Source organism: Chiloscyllium plagiosum, chromosome 30 (assembly GCF_004010195.1).
Source record: "Chiloscyllium plagiosum isolate BGI_BamShark_2017 chromosome 30, ASM401019v2, whole genome shotgun sequence".
Taxonomy (NCBI): Eukaryota; Metazoa; Chordata; class Chondrichthyes; order Orectolobiformes; family Hemiscylliidae; genus Chiloscyllium; species Chiloscyllium plagiosum.
Genome location: NC_057739.1, coordinates 5,908,539 through 5,923,265, shown reverse-complemented (window position 1 = coordinate 5,923,265; position 14,727 = coordinate 5,908,539). Strand labels below are relative to the sequence as shown.

At 42.8% G+C, this 14,727-nt stretch overlaps 3 protein-coding genes across 13 annotated transcripts in view; 2 read left to right on the top strand and 1 right to left on the bottom strand.

Moving 5' to 3' along the window:
* Window positions 1–2,665, top strand: part of pole3 (polymerase (DNA directed), epsilon 3 (p17 subunit)) — a 14,029-nt gene extending 11,364 nt beyond the window's left edge. For all 8 annotated transcript variants that reach the window (XM_043719884.1, XM_043719886.1, XM_043719891.1 and 5 more), the window contains exon 5: window positions 2,272–2,665. In XM_043719884.1, coding sequence (XP_043575819.1) covers window positions 2,272–2,456 — 185 coding nt within the window. In that variant the 3' untranslated portion in view covers window positions 2,457–2,665. The remainder of the gene's footprint in view (window positions 1–2,271) is intronic.
* Window positions 2,666–3,419: 754 nt separating this feature from the next.
* On the bottom strand, window positions 3,420–7,657 carry rpl12 (ribosomal protein L12). The gene is made up of 7 exons (XM_043719883.1): window positions 7,506–7,657; window positions 6,092–6,165; window positions 5,903–6,001; window positions 4,814–4,895; window positions 4,266–4,352; window positions 3,618–3,730; window positions 3,420–3,531 (listed from the first exon to the last, which is right to left on the bottom strand). The coding sequence occupies exons 1-7, from the start codon at window positions 7,540–7,542 to the stop codon at window positions 3,526–3,528; spliced, it is 498 nt and encodes a 165-aa protein (XP_043575818.1). The 5' UTR covers window positions 7,543–7,657; the 3' UTR covers window positions 3,420–3,525.
* A 167-nt stretch (window positions 7,658–7,824) lies between these two features.
* lrsam1 (leucine rich repeat and sterile alpha motif containing 1) overlaps window positions 7,825–14,727 on the top strand; it is a 91,762-nt gene continuing 84,859 nt past the window's right edge. For 2 of the 4 annotated variants that reach the window (XM_043719878.1, XM_043719877.1), the window contains exon 1: window positions 7,825–8,591. In XM_043719878.1, the coding sequence (XP_043575813.1) occupies window positions 8,520–8,591 (72 nt within the window). In that variant the 5' untranslated portion in view covers window positions 7,825–8,519. The remainder of the gene's footprint in view (window positions 8,592–14,727) is intronic. The other 2 variants (XR_006315982.1, XM_043719876.1) reach the window with 1 other exon arrangement.

The window sequence follows — 14,727 nt, the reverse complement described above, 5'->3', positions numbered from 1 at the left end:
CCTTTCTGTTCTTGCCACCAAAGTGGATAAGCATACATTTATCCACATTAAACTGCATCTGCCATGCATCTGACCACTCACCTAACTTGTCCAGGTCACCCTGTAATCTCCTAACATCCTCCTCACATTTCACCCTGCCACCCAGCTTAGTATCATCAGCAAATTTGCTAATGTTATTACTAATACCATCTTCTTTATCATTAATATATATTGTAAAAAGCTGCGGTCCCAACACTGATCCCTGCGGTACCCTACTGGCCAATGCCTGCCATTCCGAAATGGAGCCATTTATCACTACTCTTTGTTTCCTGTCAGCCAACCAACTTTCAATCCAAGTTAGTACTTTGTCCCCAATACCATGCGCCCTAATTTTGCTAACTAACCTCCTATGTGGGACTTTATCAAAAGCTTTCTGAACGTCCAGGTAAACTACATCTACTGGATCTCCCTCGTCCATCTTCAGAGTTACATCCTCAAAAAATTCCAGATTAGTCAAGCATGATTTCCCCTTCATAAATCTATGCTGACTCTGACCTATCCTGTTACTACTATCTAGATGTGTTGTAATTTCATCCTTTAGAATATACTCCAGCATCTTTCCCACCACTTAAGTCAGACTAACTGGTCTATAATTTCCTGCTTTCTCTCTCCCACCTTTCTTAAAAAGTGGTACATTAGCCACTTAATTGAGTTTTTTGAAGAAATAACAAAGAGGATTGAGGGCAGAGCAGTAGACATGATCTACATGGACTTCAGTAAGCTGTTCATCAGGTTCCCCGTGGAAGACTGATAAGCAAGGTTAGATCTCATGGAATACAGGGAGAACTAGCCATTTGAATACAGAACTGGCTCAAAGGTAGAAGACAGAGGGTGGTGGTGGAGGGTTGTTTTTCAGACTGGAGGCCTGTGACCAGTGGTATGCCATAAGGTTCAGTGTTGGGTCCACTACTTTTTGTCACTTATGCTCACGTCCAAATCATATAAGAGGTATAGTTAGTAATTTTGCAGATGGCATCAAAATTGGAATAGTGGACAGCGAAGGTTACTTCAAATTATGACAGGAACTTGATCAGATGGGTGAATGGGCTGTGGCATGGCAGATGGAATTGGGATAAATGCGAGGTGCTGCATTTTGGGAAAGCAAATCTTAGCAGGACTTATACACTTAATGTTAAGGTCCTAGCGAGTGTTGCTGAACAAAGAGACCTTGGAGTACGGTTCATAGCTCCTTGAAAGTGGAGTCACAGGTAGAAAAGATAGTGAAGGTGGTGTTTGGTATGCTTGCCTTTATTGGTCAGAGCATTGAGTACAGGATTTGGGACCGCATGCTGCAGCTGTATAGGACATTGCCAGAGGAAGCGGTGGAGGCATCTGGATGCGTATATGAATAGGAAGCGTTTGGAGGGATACAGGCCAGGTACTGGCAAGTGGAACTGATTAGGTTGGGAGATCTGGTCAGCATGGAAGAATTTGACCGAATGGTCTGTTTCTGTGCTGCACACCTGTAACTCTATTTGATTGAACATTCTTAAGCAGATAGGGTTAACAGAGAGAAACAGCTTCTATTGATTGGGAGTCAACAATTAGTGGGCATTGTCAAATAGATCTTTTGGGTGTAAAATAAATAAATACTTACAATTGCCAAATGTGATATGTCGGAGGTGCTCTTCAGCAAATGGCAATTAACGTGTTCACATTCTAACTTTTTATGTTTTCCTGGAATTCTGTACTCGGATTCATACTTGATTATCTTGTATTAATGTCCCCTAATTTAGTGCTCCCTACCAGTTTTATGCATCAGTGGAACAATAATCTCTTGAGTTAAAAGCCATATCCTTAGACAAGTACTTCAGATAAATCAGAAACAACATCCAGTCTGTATGTCAGCTAAAAGCATACTTCTCTTTGCCAATATGATAACTCATTTTTGTGGTGCCATAGATTTATTGGAGATGTTGAAATGTGAAAGGCAGCTCAGATTTAATTTCTTGTGTACCTACAATTAATGACACCAGACTTAGTGTGGGGTAAATAAGTGGTTTCTTGTTTATCATAGGAATATGATGTATATTGTTTCCATTTTTGTCTTTCATAATTTCTAAAATTTGCTTTTGATATCCAGTGCTTCAATCACTCCAAGTTGTTTTCTGCCTTTGTAAGTTGATTTTTCAGCATTCAGATGTCAAATTGATCTATTTTCCATCTAGGGACTTTAAACAGTTTCCAAAATTTAAGATTTCATCTTTTACTGATTTTGCCTCTTTTCCCCAGTTTACAAGCGAGAGCAGAAAGGTAAAAAGGAAGCTTCAGAACAGAAGAAAAAAGATAAAAAGCCAGAGAATGATGAACAAGACAAGAGCAAGGAAGATGAGAATGAGGAAGACAGCGAAGAGGTGAAAATGGTAGATGATGATCAAAAGGAGATTGAAAACGAGGAAGATGATGTAGAAAACTAATATCTGTAAATGTGGTGTTTGAAGATTGGCCACTATTACAAAGATCCATTTCCATGGCCATTCCAGGGCATTGTTACATTGGGAGTACAGGAAGGCAGAGCTGGAACTGTACACTGCTGTTTGTTTTTGTATAGTTTGCAAAACAAAGCTTTTCTACTTTGTTAACCCTTGTTTTTGTAAAATTGAAACTGAATAATTTATTCAAAAGATTTCACTCTTGCATTATTAATGTGTTGAGATGCCATACCAGCAAACTGGAATGAGCCAGTGACAGTGAAGATAAAAAGGTATTACAATAGCTGAGGAGAGTAGTGGTCAGATCAAAAGTGATTTGTCTAAACTGGGTAGTAGATATATATATCTTAAGAGGTGGTAGCTAGTCAGGTCGTTTTTTAAAGCCAGATGAAGGTAGGAAGGCAGAGACTAAAGTACTAGTCTGGCAAGGGAATCAAAAGTTAGAGGATAGATGTTTATGTAGACTCCAACCAGCACATCAGATTCCTGACTGCAGGGCTTTCAAGTGCTGTAAAGAATGACACTAAAGGATGGAGGAGCAAGATGAAAGGACTGACTAGCAAAAGAATGAAAGCCATTGAAAGTATTAATAGAGGTGCAACTTTACTAGCTCTCTCTACAGATGGTGTCAGATTGTAGCTATGTACTGGGGCCATAGCAGCAGCTAGAACAGTTTGATTTCCACTACCAAAATCTACTAGATTGCATTGAACAAAATAGCCAATGTAGACCTAACAAGCTGTACAGCAAAATTCTGTTCCTGGCTTTACTGCATGCTGAACTCCAATTGCCAACACTTCACACAAGCACAAAATTATTGTACATGAGGAAGACAGACCACCAAATCACACTTGCATGAGAAGATTGTGGTTAAAGCCATCAAATATCCTAAACTGGATGGAGTGAGTACAAACAGCATAATCAGATTCTTTTGGAAACCTGGACCTCCAATGATCAATTGATTTGAGAATTTCAGCTAAAGTTTGAAATTATAAAGATTCAAACACCAAATTTTTTTTAAAAATGCTTTATTTGGAAACTCGGCACCTCCATTTTATTCCTGTTGGAAGGAAGAGAGAAAGTAAGTGATTTGGTCAAACAAGTTAGAAATCAAATTAGTCCAATGCAATCTAAAAACAAACTTACTGAGGGAACCTCAATCTTGCCCTGGTTGATATCCTCAATCACACTGTGAGGGTGTTTGCCATCAATGTTGCAACCAATGGACTGAGCAGTTCCCAGAATCTCCTTCACAGTTCCTGCATTTCCAAGCAAGATTTAGTCTTTTCATTAATTTATCAAATGCTGTATTTACATGTGCAAAAAAAGTTAAACCCATGACTTGTTCCCTGAAGGTTTGACCGTTTTTCAGATCAAATGTGAAAGATCTGTCACATTAAAACCTGAATTCATAAAATGGATGTGCACACATTTCTTCCAGATCCTATTGTAAATAAAAAAAGTGAGGCACCAAGGCCTTACCAACTGGCTTAAGGTCTGATTCAGTGCAATGCTCATCCACCAAAGGATGCGTGCCAGTCACATTTTTCAACAGTGTAGCCTTCCCATTTCCCCCACCACTCTACACTGAAATCTCAAACTGACCAACACTGGTTGGAGTGGAATAAGGAGCAAGTGCCCAAAAGCACCAGCTGCCATGTTAATCCTGGGTGGTTGAGTTGGAAGCCCTTTAAACACATCATTAAATGTCAACCCTTTAGCCGAAAGATGTAATCAAGTTTGACACCAAAGTACATAAAATACACAAGACTACCCATTACAGTCCGCACCCACCTGCAAGTTCCCTGGCCAGAGAACGGTGCCTCATTTGCCGGGCAATAGCAACCACTTCATCGAAGGTGATGCTGCCACTGTGTTTGACTGGAAGACAAAAATCAGCTCTAGTCAATACAGAATCCTCTGCCTAAGAGCAGACCAAGTGAACCAATGCCAGGAAAATTCAGTGCTCAAAGAACAGCAGACCGAATTTAGTTTCAGATTTCAACTGCAGGGATTTACAACTTCTGCAGTTCAGTGAGGGAGAGAGAAACAAGTCAAAAGTCAGTCAAATGCTTCGCCCAAGGCCCACTGAGGATGTTACCTAGGAGGGTACCAATGTGTCTGGAAATGAACCTTCCAGCTCAGCAAGCAAACCTACATCAAATGCCAGCAATTCCCATGGGAGCCTGGCAGGCTGTGATGTGCAGTTTTCTAGCATACAGAATTTAAGGGACAAGTAGAAAGCATTCTTCTTGCATAATTAACTTTTTATCATAAGCAACATTGCACAGAAGGGTCAAACTGAAGCACCATACCCTCTCAAACCCTGCAGAGCCACTTACTGTTCTTTTGCTTCTTCCTATCACGAGGAGGCTCCTTCAGAGCTTTGATGATGAGGGCAGAAGCTGATGGAACAACTTCAATCTAAAAAGGAGTGAGAACAACAGCTGTCAGTGCTGGATGATAACATAGTTTGGAACAGGACTGGAAGACTTTTTACATTCTTAGCTTCAACACTTCACTCTACTGTCACTTGCTCTATTTACTCAGCTACATCCCCCATGTCCAATGGACATTGCAGAGTAGTTCAGAATGATCATTGGCCCCATATCCAAATGGAGATTTAAATATATTCCACCCACAACAAAACTATTCTGACCAGTGCAAGCAACAGTTAAAGCTAAACAAATGCTTGGTAAGCACAACTTCCAGCTTGACAGCTGCAACAAATATAATCAGGTACTACACCGCTTCCACTACCTCAAGCCACATACAATGTCTGGCTTACTCAACACCCAAGAGTTCAATCAGAATAATAAAATCAAGCTCTCAATTCATTTTCCCAGGTTACTTGCATGACAAAGCCCAAAACCTGCTCTATACATATTAGAACATTATGGGTTAATAGCTCCAATCGACTATAACAATTTATGATTGACTGATGTATTCACATGTAAAATTCAAAATAAATCACCAGTTACTTTCAAGAGTTTGCATCATCTTAAAACTGCACACTGATTCCTGTCTTTTAACCTAAACCAAATACTACATTAGATTTGTAGTCTCTTCAGGAACACCCAACATAAACCACCCCCGGGAAACATCATGCAAGACATGTTGCATTTCTTGCAATATATAATGACTAGATTGCCTAGGATTTCACAAATACATTGATAACCAAAGCCAGCTATATTATATTGCAACACAGATGTCTTAGCAGGAAAAGGCAACTGACCTAGGACGCACAAGCAAGGAGGCCGGCTTAATAGGCAAGACCTAAACAAAGCTGTATCTGGAACACCTCAGATACATTAACTGAACCTTGCAATAGTCACGTTACTTTGCTATACATAGCTCTAGTTCTTGAGAACACACTGTTCTGATAGGGTTTAAACAAAATTTACAGCTGTAAAAATGATGCCCCTTCATACCTGTGCCTGTCGATTTTGAATAGTCAGTTTGATAGTTATACGCAGTCCTTTCCAGTCACCTGTAGCCTTGGCAATGTCATCACCTACTTTCTTGGGAGACTGAGCAAAGGAAACGAAACAGCATATTTAAAAGTAAAAAGGTTACTAGCTTAAGTCTGAAATCACTATTAAAAAAGAGCAGAGACTCACCAGACCCAGTGGGCCAATCTTGGGAGCCAGTGATGAAGTAGCACCAACTTCACCCCCAGTACATCGGAGATACACTACATATGCACAAAAGACAAAACCCACAGGTTTTACAAACACGAAGCTACCAGAATAATTGAGCCTGACAAAATTCCCAATCAAAATATATATTAGTTACAACAGTTCAGCAACTGAAAAAATCCTGACAATCAAATACTCCAAGCAGAAGCAACTTGCAGGTCTGTTCACATTAAATTCATTGCAGTTAAACATCATTGTTTAAAAAGTAATCTTGAGTTTAAGGAAAAAGCAATATCAGTCATCAGCTGCCCTTAGACAATACATGTGTGGTAGTGAAAAAAATTGAGCACTACTGTCAAGAGTCACACCATAGAAACAGACCCTTATGTTTTCTTGAATGATGGAATTAGCAAAAGTATTTCAGGACCTACAAGAACATGTACACACGACAAAGCCCCTCAAGTTTGCTCCACTATTAACAAGATTGCAGCTGTACTAAACCCCTCAATTCAATTTTCCAATCCTAGTCTCATCTCAACTTCATGGCCATACATGCACAGCTTTTAAGAGAATACCGTAGATTCGTAGGAGACAGCGAGGTCTGCAGATACTGGAGATCAGAGTGGAGTGTGTGTTCCCGGAAAAGCACAGCAGGTTAGACAGCATCCGAGGAGCAGGAGAATCGATGTTTTGGGCATAAAGCCTTCATCAGGGGCTCCGGCCCAAAACGTCGATTTTCCTGCTCCTCGGATGCTGCATGACCTGCTGTACTTTTCCAGCACCACACACTACACAGATACATGCCCGAGTGAAGAACCTGATCTTAATCCTGAACTATGCCCAAAATTGGACACTGCACAACATGAATAGGAGACTAAAGGCAACATTCTTACAATGAAAATTGTTGCTTTATCCCACCCATGGATTAGTGCTATTTACTGCATCCCTCCATTTACAAATCCAAAGAAACAAAACATGAGAACTCAGAAGTGTTTGACAATCAGCCTGCAGCAAGCCTTTGTGCAGCAGCAATCGCAAACAAAATAACCCAGACGCTCGGATTTATCGAGCGTTTTTGTTAATTTGAAAAGGAAACAAAAGGAAACATCAACTACAAGTACAATAAAAGGGTAGTACAGTGTGCCCAGAGAGTATTCAAGATCTCAGATCGTAAAAGTGTAATGAGGAAACTTAGCTGAAGCTGAGAACAGAACAGCACCAGTAGGAACACCTCAAACTGCTGCCATTCCGTGAACGGAGACACACTTACCCGGGAGTGCAGCCAGTGGCCCAGAATCCGCGCTGACACACGGGACACGTGCCCGGGCCTAAGCGCATGGCCTCCCCCGCCCCTAACCCCAGGCCCTGCAGCCTCCCCCATCCATTACGTACACACCGATTTTAACTTCGTTGGGATCGAATTTGGGAGGCATCCTCGCGGGTAGTGCACTGGCGCGCGGTTTCGGTGTCGGATGAACCCGGGTTCGGGACGACCGAGAAAAAGTTACACCGTCACCGACAGGAGCAGCTGAAGAGAAACAGCGCTGACTCTCGCAGCTTTATATACCCAGTAAACTCTCGCGAGGTTTCCAAGGGCACGGGGAGAGCGCCATTTTGAATGTGGCCAGTGACGACAGAGTTTAAAAGTCACACAATAGCAGGTTGTTGACCAACAGGTTTATTTGAAAGCATTAGTATTCGGAGCGCTATTCATGCTTCCAAACAAACTGTTGAACTATAACCTGGTGTTGTGTAGTTTTAACTTTGTCCACCCTAGTTCTACATCGTCTCCTCCACATTGTTACTTGCTGCTATCAAGCCTTGCACAAATCCAGAAATACACATGCGCTAACCCTGACTGAGCATGCTCAGAAATATGGCAGTAACCAGTGCATGCCTACTTCCGATGCACTGCGCTTGCGCAAATGTTTTGCTCGTAAAACCAAAACAATCACAACTTGAAAATCCGAATGTCAACTACGTTTCAAACATCCAGTAAATAATCAAGTGAAAAATCATAGTGAACGTTTGCACAGTGTTGTAACTTGATGTTGCCGTTCCCCGGGCTGTCGTCTTGCGACACTTGTTGATTTTTTGGGAGGTGCGCGGTTAGTGACACCCCTTGTTTTCTGTTTGATGCCGTTGGTATCGGCGGTGCCTCTTGCCTCACTCGGCACACTCGTTAGCTCTGGAGGAGTGATAGGAGGTGGAAGTTGGAGAGCTGTCGCTCGCTGTTTGGGACGAGGATCTAGCGGGAGCTTTCTGGCTGCAGACCGGCCCGGGGACACTGGAAAGGAGCCCCGCCTCGAGACTGGGCCGTTGTCTTGCTGCTTCTCCGCCCCCGGGGTGCTGCCTCGTCGCCTCCGCTGTTGTCCGGCCGCGGGGAATTTGGAACTTCGCTAGGCCCGAGATGATGCTCTTCACTCGGAAGAAGAAGCAGAGCGAAGAGGCGCGGAAACGACTGGAATATCAGATATGCCTGGTGAGGCCTGGGTGAGGTCGGGGGTGGGAGATGGGGGGGCCAGGGGAGAGGGTGTGGGGTCCGCTGGAGAGCAGAGGGAGATGGGGATGACTGGGAAGAGTCAGGCTGGGAGTTGGAGATGATGGTGGAATCGTAATGATGGGGGTAGCAAGGAGACAGAGAGAGAGAGAGAGACTGCGGGGCGAAGAACAGGGCTCTGTCTGATCTGTGGCTCTGTCTCTTTCCCCACAGTCAACATTTCACATCCGAATGATTTAAATCCATGTCGGCTCTTCGATCCGATGGGGTGTTTGTATTTTTCCCTGAAATGAAACTGACTTTATTCTCGTCTCCTAAAGTTGATGACAATAATCGACAAGTTGTTTCTCCCACATTTGAAACCCCTTTGTCTGTGAGTGGAGATGGTAACAGCCAAGTCGCTGGACCCATTTGGTGACAAGGGAAAGAGCTGCTGAGTGCAGTGGAGACCCCATGATCCCTGGTTTTCGCCTCAGCCATTTTCAGCTCAAACCAAGACGGATACAGATGCGGGGGGAGATTTGAAGGAAGATGGTTGAGTTGACAGTGATGCTGAGCAAGTTGCAGAGGCTGAGTGATCGAAGGAGTAGCTTGTGACAAAGAAACTGTGTTTGAGGAGTGAACGGTGCACGAAAGGACAGAGCAGGGGTGTGTGGAAGAGATTAGAGATCAGCAAAAAGGTCGAGAACCTGGATTCTCTGTGGCACGGAGGTAGATAAAATTAGAAAAACTGGGATGTGGGTAAAGAGATGGACTGCAGACTTTGGATGGCTTTTATGTTTGTATATGCAGAGGGAGGTGGGGCAATATACTGCCCAGGTAGCAACACAGTTCAGATCAAGTTTAGAATTAAAATTAGGCTTATTGTCATGTGTACTCAAGTACAGAAGTACAGTGAAAAGTTTACAATGTCACCCCTCACAGTGCTGTGTTATGGAAATGAATGTGCTTAACCTAACACTTCTCACTCTATTGAGCAGAATTATATTCTTTTACCCCATATTAAATCATAATCACAGAAGTGTTGCAGTGTAAGATGAGCCTATTGTATCTGTGCTGGTTCTCCAAATGACCACCATCACCCAGTGTTACCTTCTCTCCGTAATTAGACAATTAAGCTGCAGAATTCTCTATTCAGTGCTTCAGCTAAATCTGTTTTCATCAATCTAAATGAGTCAACATGTTCACTCCAAATGAGTCAACATCAATAAAGAAATGTTGTTATTTCTTTAACCAATGACTTTGCACCTGTGTCCTCTTGTTCTCGATCCAGAGAAATTGGTAGCCAGAGAAATTGGGTGATTCTATACCATTTCACCCTTCAGCCCCATCTCTCACACACGACCCCCTCTCCCCCCAATGTGGATTAAATATTTAATCGCCTGTGGGTGACGGAATATGGGGTGTGTGGGTTTGAAGAGCTCTTTTTCTTTCTCATTTATCCATAGCTCGACTGTAACTGGCAACTTGCCAATAGTTTTGATGCCACTATTATCAGCCAGTCAGAAGAGAGCCAGGCATTTTCCTCTCAGCTTCAACACCCTGCCCCATTGAAGATAATGAAAGAATGCCTGGAACTATGAATATCTTGAAGGATTAAGCTATTCTAAAACAATACTGTGATTACAAGAGTGGAGTGAGCCTTGTACTCTGTTATAAATAAAGAGGTGGTTGACTGAGTGGCTTCAGTTCTGACACTCTGCCTGTCCACCATAAGAAGATCCCAGCCTGTTTGATTGCTAGAGTCTTTGGACCCCAGCAATTTGGAAAGATTGAATTGTTTGGCTATTTCATAAGAGTGGCCTGTTGAGCTCCTTAAACTGTTATAGCAATTGCAGGGTAGGTGTGGAGAAGAGGTTTCACCTTCTGGGAGGATTCAAAACTCGGATCTGTAAATACAAAATCGTTAATAAACCTAATGAGTAAATGAGCAATTTGTTCCTTTGCATTTATACTTCCTATAGGAAGTGGTTGAGGTATATCACTTGGATGCTTTCAAAAGGAAATTAGACATGTATACAAGAGAAAAGTGACTAGGAAGAAACAACTAGCAGCTCTATGGGCTGAACAACCTGTTTATTGGCTATATGATCCATGCAGTTTTATGCAATGTTTGGGACTTGACAGGCATGAGAAAATGTTTCTGTGCCTATCACCAATGGTTCTGTAATAGTCTTCAGGCATTTGAGTGGTTCTTTTTATGACCTAGAAATGTCTGCATCACTGAGGAGATAGTTGTGGGGTGGGGGATGGAGGTGTAATTCTGTTGCTGTGTAACTGCTAAAGCATAGTGTGGTGTAATCTGTTTATAACCACTGACCTGCTCCAGCTAAAGTAGCTGCTCTGGTTTATAACAGTCTAGTAGCACAAAAACCGGCCACTTGGGCCTACTGAATCAATGCTGATGTTTCTACCACACACAAACCTCTTAATACCCTATTATCATGCAAAAAATCGCAACATCAGGTTATAGTCCAACAAGTTTAATTAGAAGCACTAGCTTTTGGAGCGCCGCTCCTTCATTAGGTGCTTCCAATTAAAACCTGTTGAACTAAAACCTGGTGTTGTGTGATTTTTAATTTTGCACACCCCAGTCCAACATTGGCACCTCCAAACCATGACTATTATCATGCCGATGCTTTCCCTCCCCCCTGTTGCATTTTTCTATCATCCCCTTAAATAATTTGACATGTTTAATCTTTGAATCTTTTTGTTTAGTCATTCTGTGCTTCTCAATGTAAAACACATGCATCCTGGGGACTTGACAGGGTGGATATTTCTTATAGGAATGTCCAGAACTAAGAGGCACAGGTTAAGACTCAGGAGAATGAGAAATAGGAGCAGCAGTCAGCCATTTGGCCCCTCAAACTTGTCCCACCATTTGATAAGATCGTGATTGATTTTCCCCAAAAACCATTTAACCATTTTTGAAAACTCCTTCATCCCAGGAATCTGTGGAATGAATTTCTTTTTAACTGCTTCCTACACCAGCAAATCCTGTTTTAAATATGGAACCTAAATTTACTCCAGGTACAGCCCCACCGATGTCCTATCCTATTCTTAAACTCAAATCCTTTAGAAGAAAAAACAATATTCCATTTTCCTTCTTAATTGCTTGCTGCACCTGTGTGCTAACATTGTGTATCATGAACAAGAACACATTGATCCTTCTGTGCTTTGGGCTCTTTCTCTTTTTAGATAATAGTCTTGATTATGATTTTTCCTACCAAAGCGTATGACCTCACACTTTTTTACATTAAATTCTTAAGGGGGAGGGAGAGCACCCAAAAGTCGTGGTACCCATCAGTATCAATGACATAGGTAGGGAAAGGAAGGAGGACCTGAAAAAATAATATAGGGAGTTAGGTTGGAACCTAGAAGGCAGGATGAGCAGAGTAGTAATCTCAGGATTGCTGCCGGTGCCAAGGTAGTGAGGCTAGGAATAGAGAGCGAGTGCAGATCATCACGTGGCTGCAGGGCTGGTGTAGGAGGGAGGGCTTCAGATATGGGGATCATTGGGATACCTTTTGGGGAATGTGGGAAGTGTACAAGAGAGACGGGTTGCACCTGAACTGGAGGGACACTAATATTCTTGGGCGGGAGATTTGCTAGAGTTCTTCTGGAGGGTTAAAACCAGATTGGCAAGGGGATGGGAACTGGAGCTACGGATCAGATGATGGAGTAGGCAGTGAATTGCCAAGTACAGTGTGCACAGAGTTCTGTGACAAGGGATAGTCATTTGATAGGGCAAAGGTGCAGTCAGTGCGATAGGTTGAAGTGTGTCAGTTTTAATGCAAGAAGTATCAGGGTTAAGGGTGATGAACTTGGAGCATGGATCAGTACTTGGAACTATGATGTTGTAGCCATTATGGAGACTTGGATATCACAGGGGCAGAAAATATAGTTGGATGTTCCAGGGTTTAGATGTTTCAAAAGGAATGGGGGAGGGGAGGTAAAAGAGGTGGAGGAATGGTATTGCTAATCAGGGATAGTATCACAGCTACGGAAAGGGAGGCTGTCGAGGAGGTTTTATCTACTAAGTCAGTATGGGAGGAGTCAGGAAAGGAGCAGTCACTTTATTGGGAGTTTTCTACAGCCTCCCCCCAAAAGAGCAAAAGAGACACCAATGAGCAGATTGGGAGACAGATTTTGGAAAGGTGCAGATGTAGCAGGGTTGTTGTCATGGTTGACTTGAGCTTCCCTAATATTAATCGGAACCTTTTTAGTTTAAGTCATTTGGATGGAGCAGATTTTGTCAGGTGTGTCCAGGAAGGGTTCCTGACTCAATATGTAGATAGGCCGACTAGAGGAGAGGCCATATTGGATTTGGTGCATGGCAATGAACCAGGCCAGGTGTCAGACCTCTCAATGGGAGAGCATTTTGGTGATAGTGGTCACAACTCCCTGACCTTCTCTATATGGGAGGGTTAGGAGCAGAAGGTATGGGAAAGTATTTAATTGGTCGCGGTTGGGGGGGGAAGGAAATTAAAATGCTATTCAGCAGGAACTGGGGTGGGAACAGATGTTCTCAGGGGACACCAGAAATGTGGAGGTTGTTTCAGGAGCACGTGCTGAAAGGGCTGGACAGGTTTGTCCCACTGAGACAAGGAAGGGATGGTATGTTGAAAGAACCTTGGGTGACAAGGGATGTGGAACATCTAGTCGAGGAAAAAGGAAGCTTACTTAAGGTTGAGGAGGCAAGGATCAGACAGGGTTTTGGAGGGTCACAAGGAAGGAACTGAAGAATGAACTTTGGAGAGCTAGAAGGGGGCATGAAAAAGCTTCAGCAGGAAGGATTAAGGAAAACCCTTAGGCATTCCATGCTTATGTGAGGAGTAAGAGGATGGCCAGAGTGAGGTTAGGGCCAGACAGGGATAATGGAAGAAACTTACACCTGTAGTCAGAGGAGGTAGGGGAGGTCTTTAATGAATACTTTGCTTCAAAATTCACTAGTGAGTGGGACCTTGACGTTTCTAAGGACAGTGTGAAACAAACTGATGTGCTCGAACAGATTGATATTAAGAAGGAGGATGTGCTGAAATGTTTGAAAAACGTAAGGTAGATAAATCCCCTGTGCCAAACAGGATATACAAAGAACAAAGAAAATTTACAGCCCAGGAACAGCCCCTTCGGCCCTTCAAGCCTGAGCCGATCCAAATGTACTGTCTAAACCTGTCGGTCAATTCTTAAACAAAAAATATAGCCTAGGTTGTTACAGGAACCAAGGGAAGAGATTGCTGTGCCATTGGCGATAATTTTTGCATCCTCACTGTCCACTGGAGTAGTGCCCAGATGGTAGGAGGCTGGCAAATTATATTCCCTTGTTCTAGAATGGGATTAGGAATAATTCTGGGAACTACAGACCAGTCAGTCTTACGTCAGTGGTGGGCAAAGTATTGGAGAGGATTCTGAGAGACCGGATTTATGATTACTTGGAAAACCATCGTTTGATAACAGATAATCAAACTTTGTGAGGGCTGGTCATGCCTCACAAACTTTACTGAATTCTTTGAGGATGTAACAATACACATAGATGAACGTAGAGCAGTGTATGTGGTGTACATGGATTTTAGCAAAGCATTTGATAAGGTTCCCCATGGTACGCTCATTCAGCAAGTAAGGAGGCATGGGATGCAGGGAAATCTGGTTACTTGGATACAGAATTGACTGGCCCATATTAGAAACAGGGTGGTGGTAATTGGACAGTATTCAGCATTAAGCATGGTGACCAGTGGTGTTTTGCAGGGATCAGTTCTGACACCTCTGCACTTTGTGATTGTGTGCTGTTGGGTTAGTAAGTTTGCTGATGACATGAAGGTTGGTGGAGTTGATTCCAACGGGAATTGACAGGATGCAGAACTGGGCTGATAAATGACAGATATAGTTCAACCTGGACAAGTGTGAAATCATTCACTTTGGAAGGTTGAATTTGAATGTAGAATACAGGGTTAAAGGCAAGATTCTTGGCATTGTGGAGGTACAGAGGGATCTCGGTGTCCACGTCCATAGATCCGTCAAAGTTGCCACCCAAGTTGATAGGATTGTTAAGAAGGCGTATGTTGTGTTGAGTTTCATTAACAGGGGGATTGCATTTAGGAGCCATGAGGTTATGCTGCAG